Source organism: Acipenser ruthenus, unplaced genomic scaffold (assembly GCF_902713425.1).
Source record: "Acipenser ruthenus unplaced genomic scaffold, fAciRut3.2 maternal haplotype, whole genome shotgun sequence".
NCBI lineage: Eukaryota > Metazoa > Chordata > Actinopteri > Acipenseriformes > Acipenseridae > Acipenser > Acipenser ruthenus.
This window is the reverse complement of record NW_026708040.1, coordinates 71,977-94,876: the sequence shown is the minus strand read 5'-3', so window position 1 is coordinate 94,876 and position 22,900 is coordinate 71,977. Positions and strand designations below refer to the sequence as shown.

The window sequence follows — 22,900 nt, the reverse complement described above, 5'->3', positions numbered from 1 at the left end:
GGTCGGGGTTGGGGTTGGGGTTGGGGTTGGGGTTGGGTTTAGGGGGGTCAGGGTTATATCGTGCAAGAATATTTACACATTAAGTACTTTGATGGTGACATGAAAATAAAAAAAGGTCTATTAAGGACTATTGTAAAAAAACATTTACTTTTATTAGAAAACGTCACATCAATATTCAACAGAAGAAAAAATACATACAACATATTTATTATTATTTATTTCTCATCAGACGCCCTTATCCAGAGTGACTTACAATTGTCACAAGATACCACTTTTTTTTTTTTTTTTTTTTTTTACATACAATTACATTATTTTTTACACATTATTTTTACATACAATTCCCCATTTATACAGTTGGGTTTTTACTGGTGCAATCTAGGTAAAGTACCTTGCTCAAGGGTACAGCAGCAGTGTCCCCCACTTGGGATTGAACCCATGACCCTCCGGTCAAGAGTCCAGAGCCCTAACCACTACTCCACACTGCTGTAAGACAGCAGCGAGGGGGTTAAAGCCTCCCTGAAGGAAAAAAAATGTGCGGAATGCACATTTGTTTAATTTAATTGTATTTTGCTTTGTTGTTAATCAGTTCCATTGCTTAATTATTCCCTGCACCTGGAGATCATTATTAAATTAGAACCAGGTGCAGGGTATAAAAGGAGAGCAGTCAGTTTATTCAGGGTTGCTGAGTAGAAGGAAACAGAGGAGGTGCTCTGCTTCCGAGCAGTCAGGAGGAAACGTAAGGGGTGTAAACTTGTGTGATTTTGTCTGTTTGTGGTGTTGTGTTTGGTGAGGAAACGGCTTAGCCGTCCAACTTATAGTCAGGGTGTTCCCGAAAGTTTAGTCAGTGCTCAGAAAGAGCTAGTGATGATGTGTAAGCACACATGTATTTACTAAGTAACTACTATGTAAATACACCGTCATTGGAGACTCTTAATGGAAAGTGTCACCCATTTTTTTTAAACATTCTTTGCTTAGTTAAAATTAAATTTCCTGATTTAGAATGACAGCAACATCAAACTCTGAACAGTGTAACATGTGACGGCATATCACATACTGCATGTTACCTTATTTTTGACTTCTTATTTGTGGTTGAACAATTGCTTTCTATACTTGTTTTTTGAACAGAAGCATAGATGGTTTTGTTGTCTGGGGGAAGGTCTGTGGGCTGATTCATCCGTTCCTGCCTCACAACGTCGTACTCTGTTGTTGTCGACTGCAAAACAAACACACAAACAAATAAAGGCAACATTACATTAAGTATTTTTTATCATTGCCCATTGTGTAATATGTAGTTCCCTGTTAAAAGTGCAGTTTCTGAAAGAATAGCGTAAATATCCATACTTTTTATCACTTAAAAATAAATCCAGCTAATGTTTGCCTGATTGAGGCGCTGCCTGTCACGCCGCGTTCAGGAACCTGGCAGCCGGTTTAGTTTGCTTCCTTCCTGTAAAAGACTGAACACACAACTGCACAGAGCTGCGCGGTTTCTTTAAAATGACTTTTGTTAAAAAGCCACCAGCTGCGTCAACTATCTGAAATATTTCTTCTAAAGATCGCTCTGTCCAGTACAGGAAAAGAACATTTCACATGTCTGTTGTCATTTTTACATTTATTCATGTTTTTATTTTGTTTGATAATTCACTGCTGGTGAAAACAGAAGGTCTTCAAAAGGTGGACATAAAAAGAAATCGACAATTTAGCACTTAATGTTTTTCAGGAAAGCATTTCAATATTTAGGAACATTTGTTGTATAGAGAAAATGATCACGTTTGAATGTGACAACGCTTTTTTCTGCTTTAAGAAATATTATGTTTCATCGTGAAATATCTTGAAATATCTATTTTCAGACCGTGACATGCTGTGAAATAAGCAATGTTTTTACCCTGATAGTTATTATCTTAAATCCTTACCTGATTAGTCTCCCCAACCGAAGCATATGTTGTGTTGACTGAATCTTCCACTTTCAGATTTGAAAATCGTGCAATACCACGTTTCTGGAGTTTGGTTTTCGGTTCTGTTTGACTCGGTTTCAGCTCTGGCCAAGGTTTTGCATCACCTAGAATTTTAGGATTGAGACATAATTTTAAAAAAAAATCTATATGAACATAATTTAGATATTTTATATAACATTGTGTCATCAAAGACACTACAAAATGATATTGCAAAAGTCCACCGGAAGGAAGCCATAATTGTAATACAGTAGTATTTCATGTTAGATTTCGAAATGTCATATTTTTCAATTGATTTCAGTTTTGTTAAGTTGGTTGTAGTATTCAAAATGTGTTTGCGTCTTAATTCTGATTGTGAATTTGTCATTTCTGATCTTCCAAAATGCGGTAGAACTTTCCATTGAGAGTCTCTAAGGACTCTGTGTTTACATAGCAGTTACTTAGTAAATACATGTGTGCTCACACATCATTACAATGTTATTACACATAATGTAAAGTGTTACTGTTTTAGTTTACAACTGTGAATTTCATAGTCCCCCGTCAATAGCTGCTTTTTTATACTGTACCTGTTCGTCTGTTTCTTTGACGGATGAAATAGAAGATGAAGATGATGATGAGGAGGAAGATGATGCCAACAGATAGACCGATATATACCCATAGCGAGTTTGAAACAAGCCCTATAAAATTAATATTTAAATAACTTGGTGTTCTTATAATATTTTAAGAAGGAGAAGGAGGAGGAGGAGGAGGAGAAGAAGAACAACAAGGAAGAGAAGAAGATGAGATGAAGGAGGAGGAGGAGAAGATGAAGGAGGAAGAGAAGAAGAATAACAAGGAGAAGAACAAGAAGGAGGAGGAGAAGGAGGAAGAGGAGGAGGAGAAGAAGGAGGAGAAGAAGGAGAAGGAGAAGGAGGAGGAGGAGGAGGAGAAGAAGGAGGAGAAGGAGGAGTAGAAGAAGAAGATGAAGGAGGAGAAGGTGGAGGAGAAGGAGGAGAAGAAGGAGGAGGAGAAAAAGGAGAAGGAGGAGGAGGAGAATGAGGATAAGGAGAAGGAGGAGGAGAAGGAGGAGAAGAAGGAGGAGGAGAAGGAGGAGAAGGAGAAGGAGAAGGAGGAGGAGGAGAAGGAGAAGAAGAAAGAAATTGAGAGAGAAGAAAATGAAAATGAACAAGAAAATTAGACAAAAATCTGAGAAAGAAGAAAAAGGAAAAGAAACAGAAAGAGATAGAGAAGAAAAGAAAAGAAATTGAGAAAGAGAAAGAAAGAGAAGAAAAAGAACATGAAGAAGAAAACGAAGAGGCAGAAGGAGAAACACACCTGGTTGACTGCATGTCAGCTTGTTCTTCATAATGATGGTGGCGTTCTTGCTGACTCGATTCTCTGCATAGCAAGTGAAGGATTCTTCATCGCCGGCGCTGGGGACCGGAGTGTACTCCAGGAAACTACCATTAGTGATTGACTTTGTGTTGTTGATCCCAGTCTCTTCCCAGTAAATAAAAACATCATCCCTGTACTCCACTGAACAGTTCAGAGTGACAATGCACGTTTCGTTAGCGTTCGACGTCTCTGTGAGGTTTATCATAGGTTTAGGGACAGCCGCTGAAAGAAAAGAGCAAAAAAAAATATCACTTATAAAAGTATGATGCAGAAATCGTTCACCTTGGTTGGTTAATCTGACATTACATATCGTTAGCAGCAGTAATTAACTTGTCACAATGCAATTCTCAGCTGGGAAGCAGGTGTACCAGGCCATCCGATCTGATTGAGATCAGTCGATTCAATGGGACGTTATCAAGGAAAATCATCCCATAGGAATGGGCCAGTAGGTACCTACTAGCCTCCCACAACAGGTAGAGTCTGTCCAGATCAAGCACTTTAATGGACGCCGGGTGTAGTATCCGCTAGAGAGCGCTAAACAAGCAATGTTGAAAAAACAGTACAAAATTCCTTTAATAGTAACACGGTTAGGTTTGGGGGTTGAGATTAGGGTTAGGGGTAGACTTTAGGTTTAGGGGTAGGGGGTAGATTTAGGGGTTTCTCCCTATTAGAAAGAAGCTAAAAATATTCTTATTTCATAAGATATGCTAACTCAATCAACTGTCAAATGTTTTGATAGCGATATTTCATGCTGTCTGCTGTAAGTGTATATTCATGTACTGCGCAGAACTCTGAAAACGCTCGTGGTCAGTTATTATTATTGGTTTATTTAGCAGATGCCTTTACCCAAGGCGACTTACAGAGACTAGGGTGTGTGAACTGTGCATCAGCTGCAGAGTCACTTACAACTACGTCTCACCCGAAAGACGGAGCACAAGGAGGTGAAGTGACTTGCTCAGGGACACACAATGAGTCAGTGGTTGAGGTGGGATTTGAACCGGGGACCTCCTGGTTACAAGCTCATTTCTTTAACCACTGGACCACACAGCCTCCTTTGTTGTGTTCTAAGAAACTTTTTAAATAGAAAAATGAGTAGGCTAGTAGGTACCTATTATATGGGATGATCTGGTTTGATAACGTGCTATTTAATGCATTGATTTCAATCAGATCAGCTGACCAGGCACTGTCGTGTGCTGCACTGCTGTGACGGGTTCTGTCCCCTGTCGGCTCTCTTGCTGTTACCATTACAGTTTGTCATTCATAAATCATATTAGTCATTTCATTTCTCCGCTCACAATGATTCAAGTGTTCAACTCAGTTAGCTTCATTGCACCATTTGGTTTTACTGGACACCATGTCATTAAGAGGTTGCCTCAGTTTAAAATTGTTTATTACCTTTAATTCAGAATTTCCCATCCAAGTCTCCCCCTTCAGCTACACACTTATTACAAAATGTATTTTATTTTTGTTATTATAAGTAACGTGACTCATTGGAAAAAAAGCTGTGGTTGCTGGGTTATTTTCAGATATTTTGGTATAGGCCCAGTTTGCACCCACAGTGTGACTTTCACTGCTTCAAATCTTCTTTACATACAAATTTCAAAGCTTACGTGTGGGTGCTTCAAGTATGATTCACTATTTTTTTTAGGCAGGGAAATTCTAAATTAATGTGACAAACCTGTGTGGAGTGAGGAGTCGAGGTAACCTGGCTTGCCATTTGTTCTTCTTCTTCTTATTAATCAGTCATTTAGCAGATGCTTTTATCTGAAGCGACTTACAGAGACTAGGAGGTGAACTCTGCATCATCAACAACTGCTGCTGCTGCAGATTTACTTCCAATAGGACCTTGTTTGTTTTATGTCTCTTCTGAAGGACGGAGCACAAGGGGGTTCAGTGACTTGCTCAGAGTCACACACACACAGGGAGTCAGTGGCTGCTGCAGAGTCACTTCCAATAGGACCTCGTTTGTTTGACCTCTCATCCTGAAGGACGCAGCACAAGGGGGTTCAGTGACTTGCTCAGGGTCACACACACAGAGGGAGTCAGTGGCTGCTGCAGAGTCACTTCCAATAGGAGCTCGTTTGTTTGACGTCTCATTATTATTATTATTTATTTCTTAGCAGACGCCCTTATCCAGTGCGACTTACAATTGTTACAAGATACCACATTATACATTATTTCACATACGATTACCCATTTATACAGCTGGGTTTTTACTGGAGCAATCTAGTTAAAGTACCTTGCTCAAGGGTACAGCAGCAGTGTCCCCCCACCAGGGATTGAACCCTAACCACTACTCCACACTGCTGCTCACCTGAAGGACGGAGCACAAGGAGGTTCAGTGACTTGCTCAGGGTCACACACACACAGGGAGTCAGTGGCTGCTGCAGAGTCACTTCCAATAGGAGCTCGTTTGTTTGACATCTCATCCTGAAGGACGGAGCACAAGGAGGTTCGGTGACTTGCTCAAGGTCACACACACACAGCGAGTCAGTGGCTGAGCTGGGATTTGAACCATGAACCGCCTGGTATGAATCCCTTTACTTTAACCACTGGACCAGCAAGCCTCCTTTTTCCCTTATCGAAAACATTAATATATATATATATATATATATATATATATATATATATATATAAAATGTTAACGAGCCTTGCGGCTCGGGTTCGTTTCACCCTTTAAAATACCGACCAGACACAGAGATGGAGGGTTTGAAAGCGTTTTTGTGCTAATTTTTAATGCAGAACAAAATAAAACAAACACAAAATAAACACCTAGCTCTCTACGAGCACTAACACACAAGAACACCCTGACTACAAGTGGGACAGCTAGGCTGTTTCCCCACTAAACAATACACAAAAATCACACAGGTTTAATACAGCACCTTTTTCCCTCACGACTGCCAGGAAGCAGAGTACTCCTTTCTGCCTCCTTCATCTTAGCAGCCCCGAGCAAACTGACTGCTTTTCTTTTATACCCTGCACCTGGCTGCAATTTAATAATAAGCACTAGGTGCAGGGGATAATTAAGCAATACAACAATTAACAAAACCAATCAAAAATATACAATATATATATTGTAACACAGCTTAATATCCTCCCTGCAGAAAACATGTGCGTATGCACCGTTTTGTTAATTGTTTTATTATTTAATTATCACCCGCACCTGGTTACGATTGTAAATTGGAACCAGGTGCAGGGTATTTAAGAGAGATAGCTAAACTACTCGGGGCTGCTGAGTAGAAGGAAACAGAAGGCTGTGTGTGCTGTTTCCGAGCAGTCTCCTTTGTAAGTACCGTGGTGTGTTTGTCTGCCGGTAAACAGCTTAGCTGTCCGGTTTGGTAGTTAGGGTGAACCTACCTGTGTAGTTAGCGCTCCAAACGGAGCTAGGTGTTTATTTTGTGTATTAAAATTAGCGTGTAAGCGCTTAAACTCCATTTCTTGTGTCCTGGGTCCTGCTTTTAAAGGGGCAACGAACCAGAGTGAGTACCGCTCTGTTACAATATACATATATATATTAAAATGCTGCTTGAGAGAATGACACGTGTTGAAGTTAAAGACACACATACCTTGGACTCTCAGCTTGTAAGTAACAACATGAATCCTTTCTCCATCATCTTGAACTGTTTCTGCTCTATACAGCCCACTGTCTGTATTCTCCAGCTTCTTAATAAGCAAGGAGAAAGTCTTCTTATCAAACTCCATCTTTTCTTCATTCTTGTAATAGTCAATATCCTGTGTTTTCAGATTATATTCCGTTATGATTTTGGTGTTCTTGCTCCACACAAACTTTCTGAATGTCAAGTTGTTGTATTCTTCAACATCCAGGTGAAAAGATTCTCCATCTAATCCGTATCGATCAATGGGATTGCTCTCGCTACCTGTGCCTGGGAATTAAATGAGGAAACGGAACTGCGGTCAATATTAAAATATCTACAGCTATGGACAATTTAGGATATGAACATCATTTTGATATTTTATTTAACATCATCTACTGGAAGCTATATTCGTAGTAATATTTCATGTTAGATTCTTCAATTGTTGTCAGTTTCTCTGCTAAGTATATGGAAAACTACAAAGCATAATTCAATATGTTGACGTATCATTATTCAGCAGGTTTCATTCGACGTTATGAAGCAAAATTGGTTAATTCTATAGATTGATGATGCAAAACATCCTGCATTATTATTTATTTCTTAGCTGACACCCTTATCCAGGGCGACTTACAATTGTTACAAGATATCGCATTATTTTTACATACAATTACCCGTTTATACAGTTGGGTTTTTACTGGAGCAATCTAGATAAAGTACCTTGCTCAAGGGTACAGCAGCAGTGTCCCCCACCTGGGATTGAACCCACGACCCTCCAGTCAAGAGTCCAGAGCCCTAACCGCTACTCCACACTGCTGCCCATAAATATAATTTTGTAACTTCATTTGAACATTTTAAAGACTTCCAGTCAAGACTGGTCACATTTTGCCTTGAACATCGTTGCATTATTTAATTGTTCGATGCAATATAAAGAACAATCCCTTTTTAAACTAGCATTGCATTATTAATTAAAACAAGAGGTAACGAGTAAGAGAATTAATTCAGATATGTACCGTACCTGATATCAGACAGTGGAGCAGAACAGTTAACAGAAGGTCCTTCATACTTGACATGTACTTTTCGCTTGAGAATTACTTTCTGTGAACCTGATTTCCTGTAACAGGAAGCTTCTTCTGTGGTAGATCAGAGAGAAGATAAATGAGTCATTGGCTGTTAAAAAGCCTTTGCTATCCATGTTCAATGTAAACCTAACCTAACTCTAGCCCTAGCCCTAGCCCTTTTCTGATACAATTGAGAGAGAGCGAGAGAGAGAGAGAGAGAGAGAGAGAGAGAGAGAGAGAGAGAGAGAGGGGGGGGGGGGAGGGGGGAACAGAAGTTAACAACTTAGTCTCTCGCTCTTATATATATATATATATATCATGCAAAAAGATGTACACATCAATTGCATTGTAACTCTGCATAATAACATTGTAATGATGTGTAAGCACACATGTATTTACTAAGTAACTACTATGTAAATACACAGCAATTGGAGGCACTTGACAGAAAGTTTTACCTGTAGGACTTTGTACCCCAAATTAAAAACAACAGCCACAAGTTCAAAACTTCTTTTCTGTTTTTCATCATGCTGGTTTATATTGCTGTTTTGTTTTATTACTGATTCAGGGGAAGTGGTTCGATGTTTAAATGAATGTAGTCTCACTGGACCGGTTTGTTTTGTGATTCTCAGAAAAAGTATTTCTGCAGTCTCGTAAGAAAATTTACAAACGAGAGGAGGCCATTCGGCCCATCTTGCTCGTTTGGTTGTTAGTAGCTTATTGATCCCAGAATCTCATCAAGCAGCTTCTTGAAGGATCCCAGGGTGTCAGCTTCAACAACATTACTGGGGAGTTGGTTCCAGACCCTCACAATTCTCTGTGTAAAAAAGTGCCTCCTATTTTCTGTTCTGAATGCCCCTTTATCTAATCTCCATTTGTGACCCCTGGCCCTTGTTTCTTTTTTCAAGTCAAAAAAGTCCCCTGGGTCGACATTGTCAATAACTTTTAGGATTTTGAATGTTTGAATCAGATCGCCACGTAGTCTTCTTTGTTCAAGACTGAATAGATTCAATTCTTTTAGCCTGTCTGCATACGACATGCCTTTTAAACCCGGGATAATTCTGGTTGCTCTTCTTTGCACTCTTTCTAGAGCAGCAATATCCTTTTTGTAACGAGGTGACCAGAACTAAACACAATATTCTAGATGAGGTCTTACTAATGCACTGTAAAGTTTTAACATTACTTCCCCTTTTTTAAATTCAACACTTTTCACAATATATCCGAACATCTTGTTGGCCTTTTTTATAGTTTCCCCACACTGTCTAGATGAAGACATTTCCGACTCAAACTCATCTGGGTTTTTTCAACTGAAATATGTGGTATCTTTCACTCTGAGAATGTGTCAAACAGAACAGCCAAGTGTGAAACACGTATCTCAACTACGAGAAAAGCACCCACACGCATTTCAGGAAGCACAGCCTTAAAGATTTAGCTTCACAAGCTTTGTAAGATTTTCAAACACGTACGGGAGAGAGTTTTTGCACATCAACTCCCGAAGATATGAAATTGCTTCCATCACAGTAAGAAGATGGAATCTGATCTTCTTTCTTTCTCTGGTTTTAATTAAAGGTTGTATTTTTTTGCTTAGAACCTTCTGCCAATGCTTCTCCTGCTTCAGTCCATGTTAACAGATCTGCTGCTTAATCTACATGTGACTACACACTGACTGCATGCCTGCCAGAGGGCTCCCCTGGGTCCTAAACTCTGCTATGTATTATCATTTTATTATTATTTATTTCTTAGCAGACGCCCTTATCCAGGGTGACTTACAGTCGTAAACAAAAATACATTTCAAGAATCACAGTACAAGTAATAATACAATTAAGAGCAAGATAAATACAATGACTTTGGTTCTAGGAAGTATACGTATATGACAAAATACGATTCAATAACGGAGCAGATAACAGTGTCAGTGATAGTGACATCAGGATATAATTAAATACAAAATACTACAGATTAAATAACACTTGACAGATTACAATAATCTAAAGTACCGGATTAAATGCAGTAAAATAGGGGGCAGATAAGAGCAAGTAAAGTGCATTTAAGGAAGAGTGATAAAGTGTCCAGAGGGAAAGAAAGTTCTACAGGTGCTGTCTGAAGGAGTCTTGAGGAGGCGCCGGAAGGTGGTCAGGGACTGGGCAGTCCTGACATCTGTAGACAGACAGGGATTGCAGTAACCACACACTGTCCATGACTTTTGCAGACATCAAAGGTTTGTTGAGATAAGGAGGTTTAACAGTAGAGTTTTGAGACAAAATACGGGAGAAAATCTGTCCCGTTAGAAGGGTCCGAAATACGGGAGACACCCGGTGAATAGGGGAGTGTTGCCAGGTCTCTCTTATTGATTCTGTTCTTTGATCTCGGTGTGCTGCTGATGAAGTTTGAACCGCACGTGTTTTTATTGTGTTGTTTGTACATTATGATTGTCTTTTATTTTTGTTTTCCAGGACCCCCTTGTAAAGGAGGCCTCTCTTAATAGGTACATCTCAAATAAAATACAATTTGTGAGTTAAATTGGTGTGCATTGCTGCAGTGCCAAAAATGAAACTGCTCAGCTCAGAGCAGCATTCAAATCTTCTCTTATTTTTACACACAGGAAGCTCTCTGGTTAGACTTCATGTCCCTGCCTTTGAGTGTTCTGTGAAACTTTCAATTTGAAACCACACTACATTGTGTCTCTAATGGCCGTGCGTTTACATAGTACTCACTTAGTGAATACGGGTGTGCTGACATGTCGTTACAATGTTATTATGCAGAGTTACATAATTCATTATTCACTTGACCCCCAGCACGTGAACTAATTTGTGCATTCCCTGTGCTCACATATTAATACACATTTTATCTGCGCGTGAAGTGATTGTGCAATCCCAGTGCCTAAACACAACTATATATTTTAACAGTACTCGTGCCACAGGAGGCTGTGTGGTCCAGTGGTTAAAGAAAAGGGCTTGTAACCAGGAGGTCCCCGGTTCAAATCCCACCTCAGCCACTGACTCATTGTGTGACCCTGAGCAAGTCACTTCTCCTCCTTGTGCTCCGTCTTTCAGGTGAGATGTAATTGTAAGTGACTCTGCAGCTGATGCATAGTTCACACACCCTAGTCTCTGTAAGTCGCCTTGGATAAAGGCGTCTGCTAAATAAACACATAATAATAATAATACATATCACACATTATATCCCTGCACCAATATATCACATCACAACCTATGAACAGTATAACATGTGACAGTATATCACATATTGCATTTCACAGTTTAAACTTGCTACCAAAAAAACACGTGTAAATGTTTCATTTTCCATCATTTTAATAACAGACCCCCCAGCATACAATAAATACACATACACAGTATTTATAAGTTATAATGATATTTACAAATGCATTGAAAATGACATCACGATACAAGATGAAATAAGACATAAATGAAATATTTATATTGCACTATACGCGAGAATTCGGAACTAACATTTACCGGTATTTTTTAACTGCTTAAAAATTTACAGTATTGCTTAAAGGGTTTTTCACAGAGAGGGAACTACGTATTGGGCAACGGGTACATGTCATGGAAATCAGGAAATCTATGATAACGGTGAAAAAAAATCCAGCCTTATATATCATTGCTGTAGCTTTTCCATTTCGTGAAAGGGAGCGCTGATTCGTTTTCAGAGAGCTTCAGGATGATCCTCAGTTCAGTTACGGACCTACGGTTATACGAAACAAGCAAAGAACTCAATACGATTAAAAAAAGAGGGATCAGTCCAGTCATTCTACCATTTGCATGTTTTACAGGAACTGTGTGGACTGCGATCCTTTCCCCGAAGACAACTAGAGGAACTTAGCAAACACACATGTGCTTACACATCATTATTATTTATTTCTTAGCAGACGCCCTTATCCAGGGTGACTTACAATTATTTCAAGATATCACGTTATTTTTACAAACAATTCCCCATTTATACAGCTGGGTTTTTACTGGAGCAATCTAGGTAAAGTACCTTGCTCAAGGGTACAGCAGCAGTGTCCCCCACCTGGGATTGAACCCACGACCCTCCGATCAAGAGTCCCGAGCCCTAACACCTACTCCACACTGCTGCCCATTACAACGTTATAATGCAGAGTTACTAAAACAAAGACACCCAACTTTTTTTTTTTTTTTTTTACGTTCTGCCATTTCTCATCGTAAAACAGTCTAGAGGAAGACATTGTAAAAGACTTCCAGTCGAAACGTGCGCCATTGGATTAGCTTCTTGGGGTAGGTTTAGATTGTGTTTTTAAGTTAGGCAGTGATAGCTCGGTCTGTCAGTTGTTGCGTCTTTGATTCTATGAAGAAGGTGGTATTACTTACCGATGCAGCACATACAGAAAAGTAGACGACGCAGAGAATTTCTATCACTAGCGCTGGGACAATCACACAGTGTCTTGTAATCACAGCTGCATTGCTGAAGGTATCTGTTGAAAGATATTGGGATATTTGGACAGTTAGGCTCCCACAGAATTATGCCATACCTACAGCAGTGTGCAAGTGTATCAGAACACCTCCAGATTTGTCATTTGAGATCCTTTATCTGCCCACCTGCATGAAAACACCTCCGGGTGTGAGAATTTCAATCTCCGCTCAGTAATCGGTGATATAGAAACAACAGTGTGAAAATGTCAGACCGCTTTGTGCTTTTAATTAGACTTCTAAAAAGTTTAATGTATTTTAGCATTTGTGACTGTTCGTTCCTTTTCTCTTACTAACTGAAATTAATTGCATGTGTGGCCTTATTAAAGTCATCCACTGGATCAGACAATAGCTAATTGTCCAATTCAGGATTTTAAGTTCCAGCGGTTTGATTACATAGGGGCAGCAGTGTGGAGTAGTGGTCAGGGCTCTGGAGTCTTGACAGGAGGGTCGTGGGTTCAATCCCAGGTGGGGGGGGACACTGCTGCTGTACCCTTGAGCAAGGTACTTTACCTAGATTGCTCCAGTAAAAACCCAACTGTATAAATGGGGAATTATATGTAAAAAATAATGTGATATCTTGTAACAATTGTAAGTTGCCCTGGATAAGGACGTCTGCTAAGAAATAAATAATAACACGCACGACAAATAAAAACTACAGAAGCAATGGGGTGGCGTTCTGCATGAAGACCTTTGTGAGCACTCGGGAGGGGAACCTCGTACCTTCCTGCCTAATGCTTTTCCTCAGCGGCTGTGTCAGAGAGGAGTGGCTCAGCACACAGGCGATCTCCTCACCAGTGATCCACAGCGCCTCAGTAACCAGCAGGGTGGAACTGGTGCTGTAGCTGCCATCCTGGTGTAGTGTGGGGGGTCCCTGCGGCGTGGGGGACAGGACCCCCATAGAGGAGCCATCCCAGGACAGGCTCACGTCTGGAGGGTAGAAGCCCACAGCCCTGCAGGACAGGATCCGAGAGCCCGAAGTGTTGGAAGGATGAGAGGTGAGGGATAATTGTGGGCGGGCTTGTAGTGAGAGAGGAGAGGGGGAAGAAAGAATGAATGAACTGGCTAATGTGTAGATTAAAAACTTTTCGTGTTACTAAGTGAATTTATTATATTTCTGTAGCTCCTTTCATACCACAGTATCTCAAAGCACTTTACAGGTCAGAAAGAAGTATGCATTATCATGAAGCAATAGAAATTACAAATAATGATATTATTAATTTTTTAGCCGATGCCCTTATCCAGGGCGACTTACAATTGTTGCAAGATATCACATTATTTTTCCATACAATTCCCCATTTATACAGTTGGGTTTTTACTGGAGCAATCTAGGTAAAGTACCTTGCTCAAGGGTACAGCAGCAGTGTCCCCCACCTGGGATTGAACCCACGACCCTCCGGTCAAGAGTCCAGAGCCCTAACCACTACTCCACACTGCTGCTAATGCTAATAATAATAATAATAATAATAATAATAATAATAATAATAATAATAATAATAATAATAATAATAATAATAATAATAATAATAATAATAATAATAATAATAATAATAATACAGGAAATTAATAAGAATTATACATAAAAACAAGATTACAAAAATAAGCAAAGTAAAAAAAAAGATGTTTGTAAGTCATGTTAAAAAAATTCAAAGTCAGTCTTTACACTTGACTTGTAATACTTACTACTAGTCACCAGAAGCACCCCAGAAAGGAAACGACAACGTACCTTTCACGTCCAGTTGAATGTAGGTACTGTTAAGCAGCACGTGTGTCGTGTCTCCCAGGAGATGCACGGCACAGAAATACCTGCCGTGGTCATACGGAGTGACGTCACTGATCAGCAGAGTGCTGACAGCAGTCGGAGGGCTGTCCTCCTCTGTGCTAATTGAGAAGCGCCCCTCCTCCTCGATGAAGTCAGGTGTTTCGTTTTCTCTTGCAGTCGGGTGCTGCTTCACTGCCTTCCAGTAAAAGTAGGACTTGAAGCCGCTGTTTTGACTCAGACGGCAGCTGAGTGTAGCGTTCTCTCCGGCCAGCAGGGAGAGATGCGAGGGGCTGGGGAGGAGTTGGATTGGGTTACCCACAGTGGTACCTGGACAATAGATCGAGAATTGGATCATCAGTTCAATAAATAGAAAATTGTCATTTTTGTTTGAGGCATTTGTCACTGATTATAATACTTCGAAAAATATATTGACCAAACTATTTTACTGTACAAAGGTTAACATTATTATTGGACAATAAGTTTGGCTTTTATCATGAGAAGAATTTAAAAAAAAAAAGAGATTCAAATGTGTGTTTGGTAACAGTTTACATTGAGTCTCTTATTACTGTGTGTTTGCATCGTAGTTACTTAGTAATTACAAGTGTGCTTACACATCATTACAATGTTATTATGCAGAGTTACATTCTGCTTGCAAGATATATTATTTATTATTATTTATTTCTTAGCAGACGCCCTTATCCAGGGCGACTTACAATTGTTACAAGATATCACATTATACAGATTCACATTATTTTACATGCATTATACAGATATCACATTATTTTACATACAATTACCCATTTATACAGCTGGGTTTTTACTGGAGCAATCTAGGTAAAGTACCTTGCTCAAGGGTACAACAGCAGTGTCCCCCACTGGGGATTGAACCCACATCCCTCCGGTCAGGAGTCCAGAGCCCTAACCACTACTCCACACTGCTGCCTATCCCTAACTGTCACCCTATCTCTAACCCCATTCCTGATACAAGTGAGTACTTACATATATCATGCAAGAAGATGTATAAGGTTCATATGAAACTACGACTGTGGTTATTTTCTATTCATTTTATATAAACTATTTTTTTTATGGTGGCCCTATACTGTATGTAATTTTGAACTGACTTACCTGTGAAGCAAAACGTCCACAGACAGTATGTTCCCCAGTGAAGATCCATGGCAAAAACATACAGCAAATATACCGAGCTGGGTCTTCTTCAGTGGACAGAAGTAAAGGTGAGATTTTCCTTTGTGGTTTTTAGACACTAACTTCCTGATCCCGCCCGCCAGCGATCTCATTGGCCCACACTGATGCATTCTAACCGCCTTGCCCCTCCCCTAAAAAATGACCAAGTAAACTTTTTTATATGTTTCCACCTCAATGGCGTGAGTACCATTGTTATGGCTGTTTAGGTGGCCTGTCGTAGCGTGTTTATTGGGGTCCATTAAAAGGAAGTTGACCTACAGCTACGGCCAAAATGTAAGGATTGAGACATCATTTAAAAAAAAACCTGATATGAACATAATTTAGATCTTTTATTTAACATCGTGTAATCAAAAGAAACTATGAAATCATATCGCATTAAAGTCTACACCGGAAGCCATAATAGTAGTACAGTAGTATTTCATGTTAGATTTCAAAATGTCACATTTTTCAATTGTTTTTGTTTTTTTGTGAAGCATATAGGAAAACTCCAAAGCTCTGGTGTGCAATTCAATATGTTAACGTGACATCATTCAGCAGGTTTCATTCGACTTTATGATGCAAAATGTGCTCATTCTATATAGAGGGTGATGTTGCAAACCTTTTGGCTTTAGCTGTAGTTAACCCAAACCAATAATTTAAGCGCAGCACAGAAACCAGGACCAGAGGACACACAGTGTTGGAAGTGGAGACAGACCTAGGAGACAGAGGGCAGGAGACACTTCTTCTTCACACAGAGGGTGGTGAGGGGATGGAAGGGGTTGCCCAGGGTCACCTAGTCATGCTGTCGAGGCAGAATCACTGGGATCCTTGAAGACCCGACTTGACAAACTGCAATGAAACACCTATAACAATTGTTACAAATGGCAGTGAGTTGTTTCTCCTAACCTGCACAGTGTGGGTAACGTGGATTTAGGTCATTCGAAGCTAATGTGTTGACAATGGTCTGTAAATTTCCACTGTGTGTGTGTGTGTGTGTCTGTATGTGTGTGTGTGTGTGTGTGTGTGTGTGGTACCCATTGAAGCTGTGTGTGTTTGTGTGTGTGTGTGTGTGTGTGCGTGCGTGTGTGGGTGTGTGTGTGTGTGTGTGTGGTACCCATCGAAGGTGTGTTTGTGTGTGTGTGTGTGTGTGCACGCGTACATGTGTGTGTGTGTGTGTGTGTGTGGTACCCATCGAAGGTTTGTGTGTGTGTGTGTGTGTGTGTGTGGTACCCATCGAAGGTTTTTGTGTGTGTGTGTGTGTGTGTGTGTTTCTGGTCTGTATTTGTTTTGCTAGTGGGTACAGGAAACAAGCTTGAACTAATACCTGCTAGCAGCTGTTTTCCACTTACCGTATGCATGTCACATGTTTTATTTTAACATCCTGTAAATATGAACACTTGGCTGCGGTTCCACGATTCTCAGAGGCAACACCTGCCTTCAATCGAACTGCACCCCCTCGACTCTGCCCCCTATCTGCACAATTAAACCGTGTAGTGAGAACTAACCCACACTTATCTTTTCATTTAATCTCCATCTCCGTTTGATCCTCGGTTCAAAATCTCACTTAACGCAGATTCATTCGAGACAAGATCCAATTTATATATAAAAATATGAGAAAATATTTTTTATTAACAATGCATTACAATAATATTAATAATACTTTAAGATAATGGTTGCAGGTTAAAAACACAAATTTATCAATGAAAAAAGGTTTAAAAAAATATTATTTTTATTTATTTCTTAGCAGACGCCCTTATCCAGGGCGACTTACAATTGTTACAAGATATCACATTATACATTATTTCACATTATACAGATATCACATTATTTTTACATACAATTACCCATTTATACAGGTGGGTTTTTACTGGAGCAATCTAGGTAAAGTACCTTGCTCAAGGGTACAGCAGCAGTGTCCCCCACTGGGGATTGAACCCACAACCCTCCGGTCAAGAGTCCAGAGCCCTAACCACTACTCCACACTGCTCTGCATAATAACATTGTAATAATGTGTAAATACTAAGTAACTATGTGTGACAATGGAAACTCCTCGCATCTTGCAGTCCCATCATCGTGGTTGTAGTTTAGAATATCTGTTGCTGCAAGGGCTGGTTTATCTCTGCACAGCAAGGAAGTCCTCTGATTATTTGGCAGGTTAAACGAACCTAAACAAAGTGAAAGTTAAATAAAATAAGTTCTGCATGATGTTACTTTTCATAGATCATACTGGTTGTTCACTATCTCATCTGTTGATGGTGCTGAACCATCTTGGATAGAGCTGTGGCCAAAAGTTTTGCATCAACCGATAGAATGAACTCATTTTGCTTCATAGAATCGAATGAAAGCTGCTGAATAATGTTACCTTGTTTACCTTGTTAACATACTGAATTGCGTACCGCTTTGTAGTTTTTCCATATCTCTTCCATATTTTGAAATCTAACATGAAATACTGCTGTATTACTATTATGACTCCAGTAGACTTTATTTTTGCAGTATCGTTTTGTAGTTTCTTTGATTACATGATGTTAAATAAAAAGATCTAAATTATGTTGATTATTCGGTTATTGGATTATCGGGACGGATGTCTCTGCAGAAATCAGGGGCTGAAAATCAGACGAGGGTCGCTGGTGTCGATCGGGCTGGGATTGGGTTTGTGTGGATCGCTGTTCTGTCCAGAGAGTCTGAAGAAAAGCAGCGATCGACCAATCAACCCCAAGCAGCTGTTTCACTCTGAACGGTAAATCAGTCCGATTAACAGCAATGACCCTCAACATATAACAAGTCTACATGATGTCATTTCAAGTACTCTAATGTTGTCGAGTAAAAATCCCATTCAAATCTCTTCTAATTATAAACAAAACACATTTTTTTGGGGTTCATATTATTATTATTATTATTATTATTATTATTATTATTATTAATAATGTATTTATTTGTCAGACGTCTTTAGGCAAGGCGACTTACACAGGTGTTACAGGGCAGTTACAATGCAAGATTCATATTTAAACACAGTGCGGTTTACAGTCAGATAATAATAACACTGCTAGAATACAATATGAACCAGGAGGCAACAAGTTAGGATCACAATCGAGTTAGATTTACAGTGACAGATTAGCAGTGCAATAGTGCAAGGATAGCTCATCAGCTGAGGATCCAGTGACGAGATGCTGAGGTCAGGAGAGTCCGGTGCAGAGCAGGAGGGGAGGATCAGGAGATCTACAAGCACGGTCTGAACAGGGGGCAGGGAGTAAGATCCTCCACAGTGGTTAAGCTTTCAGCTAAACACACCTGACTGTTTATCGCTGCGTCCGACATCAATACTCAGTACTTTATTGCATGAGCAACATACCTCTTCTGTGCTTTTGAAAAGTCATTTTAACCACAGCGATGGCCAGGAGTACTGAAGCAAGGATCAGCACAATGATTATTACCAAGTTTGTATTCTCTAAAAGGAAAGAAATAAACAGGCATCAGAAATTCGTTTTAAAAGTGTAGTTGGGCAACTTTGTGTCATAGCTTCATGTTCTGAACCAAGCAAGTGGTTAGGGTTTAGGATTTAGGGTTAGGGTTTAGGGTTAGGTTTGTATAGAGATCAAAAACATTAATGACAATTAGTTACAATAGTTTAAGATAAAGGAACTGGTGAAAGGATGGGAATGAGACTCCTATTGTACAGCAGTGTCACCCAGTCCAGGTTTTACTACCAGCTTGATCAGCCCCAGTGTGTCCAGCTAACAAGCTCAGGTGTGTCTTATTATTAAACTCCTAGTGAAACCAGGACTGGATCACACTGCTGTGCAGCGGGAGTCTGATTCCCATCCCTGATATCACCCACCACGTTACGAATCACTTTGTATATGAAACACAAAAACAGACGAGCTCCTATTGGAAGTGACTCTGCAGCAGCCACTGACTCCCTGTGTGTGTATGACCCTGAGCAAGTCACTGAACCTCCTTGTGCTCCGTCCTTCAGGATAGGACGTCAAACAAACAAGCTCCTATTGGAAGTGACTCTGCAGCAGCCACTGACTCCCTGTGTGTGTGTGACCCTGAGCAAGTCACTGAACCTCCTTGTGCTTCGTCCTTCAGGATGAGACTTCAAACAAACGAGGTCCTATTGGAAGTGACTCTGCAGCAGCCACTGACTCCCTGTGTGTGTGTGTGACCCTGAGCAAGTCACTGAACCTCCTTGTGCTCCGTCAATCGGATGAGACGTCAAACAAACGAGGTCCTATTGGAAGTGACTCTGCAGCAGCAGCAGCAGCAGCAGTTGTTGATGATGCAGAGTTCACCCCCTTAGTCTCTGTAAGTTGCTTCGGATAAAAGCGTCTGCTGAATAACTAAATGCTAATAAAGTACCTACCCGAACTGTTGAAGCATTTAATTTTCTCCACTGGTACATTTTCTGACGAGTTGCTGACCTGGTTGTGTGCTTTACAAGTGAAGGACCCTTCTGCATTGGGATCCAGGGAAAAATACAACACACTCCCATTGTGACCATTGATAGCTGTGTGATGAATTCCAGTCCAATCCCACTGAAGTGAGACGCTGGTCCCCCTCTTTGCAGTACAGTTCAGAGTGACATTGCATGTTCCATTGGAGCTGGAGACTGCAGAGGTGTGGATCACAGGCTTAGAGACTGGAGCTGCTCAAAAAACAAAGACAAAATATTTGTGTTACTATTCAATGTAATTCCAGTACAGTTTAACTGCATTTCCTATGTAATTCCAGTCCAGTCTAGTCTAGTGATATTAAACTGCAGTTACAATGTAATTCCAGTGTAGTCTAGTCTAGTGATATTAAACTGCAGTTACAATGTAATTCCAGTCCAGTCCAGTCTAGTGATATTAAACTGCAGTTACAATGTAATTCCAGTCTAGTTATATTAAACTGCAGTTACAATGTAATTCCAGTCCAGTCTAGTCTAGTGATATTAAACTGCAGTTACAATGTAATTCCAGTCCAGTCTAGTGATATTAAACTGCAGTTACAATGTAATTCCAGTCCAGTCTAGTGATATTAAACTGCAGTTACAATGTAATTCCAGTCCAGTCTAGTGATATTAAACTGCAGTTACAATGTAATTCCAGTCCAGTCTAGTCTAGTGATATTAAACTGCAGTTACAATGTAATTCCAGTCCAGTCTAGTGATATTAAACTGCAGTTACAATGTAATTCCAGTCCAGTCCAGTCTAGTGATATTAAACTGCAGTTACAATGTAATTCCAGTCCAGTCCAGTCTAGTGATATTAGACTGCAGTTACAATGCAGGGATGGGAATAAGACACAGCAGTTTGATCTGTTCCTGGTTTCACCATGAGTTTAATAATAAGACACACCTGAGCTTGTTACCTAGACACATTGTTTAATGCCATGGCGACCTATTTCACCAACTAATGCAGACTATAAGATATTTATGAACATACTAGCTACACCAGAGGGATCTTGAAAAGCCAATTATACACGAAAATCAAAGTGGATTTGGCAGATAAAAATACTTCATTAATAATCCAGAGAACTCTTAACAGTGGAGACTCTTGGGTACAAAGACAAACATCTCAACATTCAACTAAACCGCAAGCTCTCTGGTGGAGAGGTAAGGTCTTATGCTGAGAAGGTCTTATGCTGCTGTTGGTGTTATTAACTCATCAGCTGCTAGCAGGGAGATCCATTGCTAAAATGTGTTGCCTGATATTTATCATAGGGCAGCAGTGTGGAGTAGTGGTTAGGGCTCTGGACTCTTAACCAGAGGGTCGTGGGTTCAATCCCAGGTGGGGGACACTGCTGCTGTACCCTTGAGCAAGATACTTTACCTAGATTGCTCCAGTAAAAACCCAACTGTATAAATGGGGAATTGTATGTAAAAATAATAACGTGATATCTTGTAACAATTGTAAGCCGCCCTGGATAAAGGCGTCTGCTAAGAAATAAATAATAATAATAATAATAATAATAATAATATCAGTGTGGGTCAACCTGCTCAGCCTTTATGTTGCTACCAATCCAACACCTCCCCTTAACAAACGATACAGATCAATCAACTTGCCTTGAACTATTAGCCGATGAGTTGAAATGTTTTTCACTTTTCTATCATTCTCAATGATGACAGCGTTATATTCTCCATCATCAGTCTGGGCAATGTTCTTCAGCTCTAGTGAAAACGTGGTATTGCAGACACTTGCATTCTCTCTGTAATTGGTGCACTTGTCCAGCTCACAAGCCGCCAAACGATTACTGGAAAAAGTCCAGTACAAATCTTGGAAGGTCGGGTCTGGACGTTCCTCCAGATGGAATGTAACTGATCCTCCTTGTGTTCCATACACTAGCTTTGACTCTCTCAGAGCTGAAATAAAAAGAAAACGTTTGTAAAGAATTACTGCGTATTCGCATTGCATTTACTGAGTAAATACATGTGTGCTCACACTTCGTTACAATGTTATTATGCAGAGTTATGATGGACTGAATGTGGACATCTTTCTGAAAGATATGTGTAACAAGTTAAGAGTAAGTTGTGTTTTGTTTAAGAAAAGGAATCTGGTTACATAAATAAAGTAGCCCTTTTCTCATGTCAAAAACACTAGAGGGTTAATCAATCAATCAATCAATCAATCAATCAATCAATCAATCATCCATCCATCCATCCATCCATTATCATTGACCGCTTACTCCTTTACAGGGTCGCGGTGAGCCGGAGCCTAACCCGGCATACACAGGGCACAAGGCGAGACTCCACCCTGGACGGGACGCCAGTCCATCTCAGATCAATCAATCAATCTTTATTTTATCTAGTGCCTTTCATAGTGGATCACCATCACAAAGAGCTTTACAAGAGAGTGAGGAACAATGCCTAATACATTAAATACAGTGAAATACCGGGCATAGTACATTACAAACAGTGAAAAAAAAAACTATGCAAATACTTTAGATACAGTCTAGGATGTAAATTCTAGACATTGTGGATGCGTGTGTTAGTGGTAGGTTTGGAAACCCCCTCCATGTCTTACTGCTGTAAGGAGCAGTAGTGTTTAAACAGTAAACGATCACAGTGTGAATGTTTCTGAACCCAGATTTAATGTATGATGATGTTTTTTTTTTAATGATGTGAAATTACTGCTGTCTGTCTCTCTGGACATCAATGGGTTTATTCCTGGTTAAAGAATAATTAAATACACGAGTCCATTCAGATCACTATGACGTCAGCTACAAATATAAAAGAAATCTACTTACCTGATATCAAGTGAATATACAGTACCAGAAGAAAAAGACGTTGAATATCTGTGACAGTGCTCCTTATTCTCACTACCATGTTCAAACTCAACACACACACACGAGCTCGAGAGAGAGAGCATGAGAGAGAGAGCGTGGGAGAGAGAGTGAGAGAGATAACCAGAGAGAGAGAGAGAGAGGGGGGGGAGAGAGAGAGAGCGAGAGAGAGAGAGGGAGGGGGAGAGAGAGAGAGAGAGGGAGGGGGAGAGAGAGAGAGGGAGGGGAGAGAGAGAGAGAGAGAGGGGGAGAGAGAGGGGGAGGGGGAGAGAGAGAG

The 22,900-nt window shown here is 40.1% G+C and overlaps 3 protein-coding genes across 3 annotated transcripts; all 3 read right to left on the bottom strand.

Moving 5' to 3' along the window:
- Positions 1–278: 278 nt before the first annotated feature.
- Positions 279–8,152, bottom strand: LOC131728706 (SLAM family member 9-like). The gene is made up of 6 exons (XM_059019686.1): positions 7,932–8,152; positions 6,890–7,207; positions 3,264–3,545; positions 2,516–2,626; positions 1,911–2,056; positions 279–1,213 (listed from the first exon to the last, which is right to left on the bottom strand). The coding sequence occupies exons 1-6, from the start codon at positions 7,984–7,986 to the stop codon at positions 1,061–1,063; spliced, it is 1,065 nt and encodes a 354-aa protein (XP_058875669.1). The 5' UTR covers positions 7,987–8,152; the 3' UTR covers positions 279–1,060.
- A 4,919-nt stretch (positions 8,153–13,071) lies between these two features.
- LOC131728703 (tapasin-like) lies at positions 13,072–15,387 on the bottom strand. The gene is made up of 3 exons (XM_059019681.1): positions 15,304–15,387; positions 14,143–14,505; positions 13,072–13,436 (listed from the first exon to the last, which is right to left on the bottom strand). Exons 1-3 carry the CDS (start codon positions 15,350–15,352, stop codon positions 13,072–13,074), a joined length of 777 nt encoding a protein of 258 aa, XP_058875664.1. The 5' UTR covers positions 15,353–15,387.
- Positions 15,388–17,232: 1,845 nt separating this feature from the next.
- LOC131728705 (SLAM family member 5-like) lies at positions 17,233–22,760 on the bottom strand. Its single transcript, XM_059019685.1, has 5 exons — positions 22,588–22,760; positions 21,407–21,703; positions 19,724–20,005; positions 18,710–18,805; positions 17,233–17,525 (listed from the first exon to the last, which is right to left on the bottom strand). The coding sequence occupies exons 1-5, from the start codon at positions 22,664–22,666 to the stop codon at positions 17,380–17,382; spliced, it is 900 nt and encodes a 299-aa protein (XP_058875668.1). The 5' UTR covers positions 22,667–22,760; the 3' UTR covers positions 17,233–17,379.
- Between the last annotated feature and the right edge of the window lie 140 nt (positions 22,761–22,900).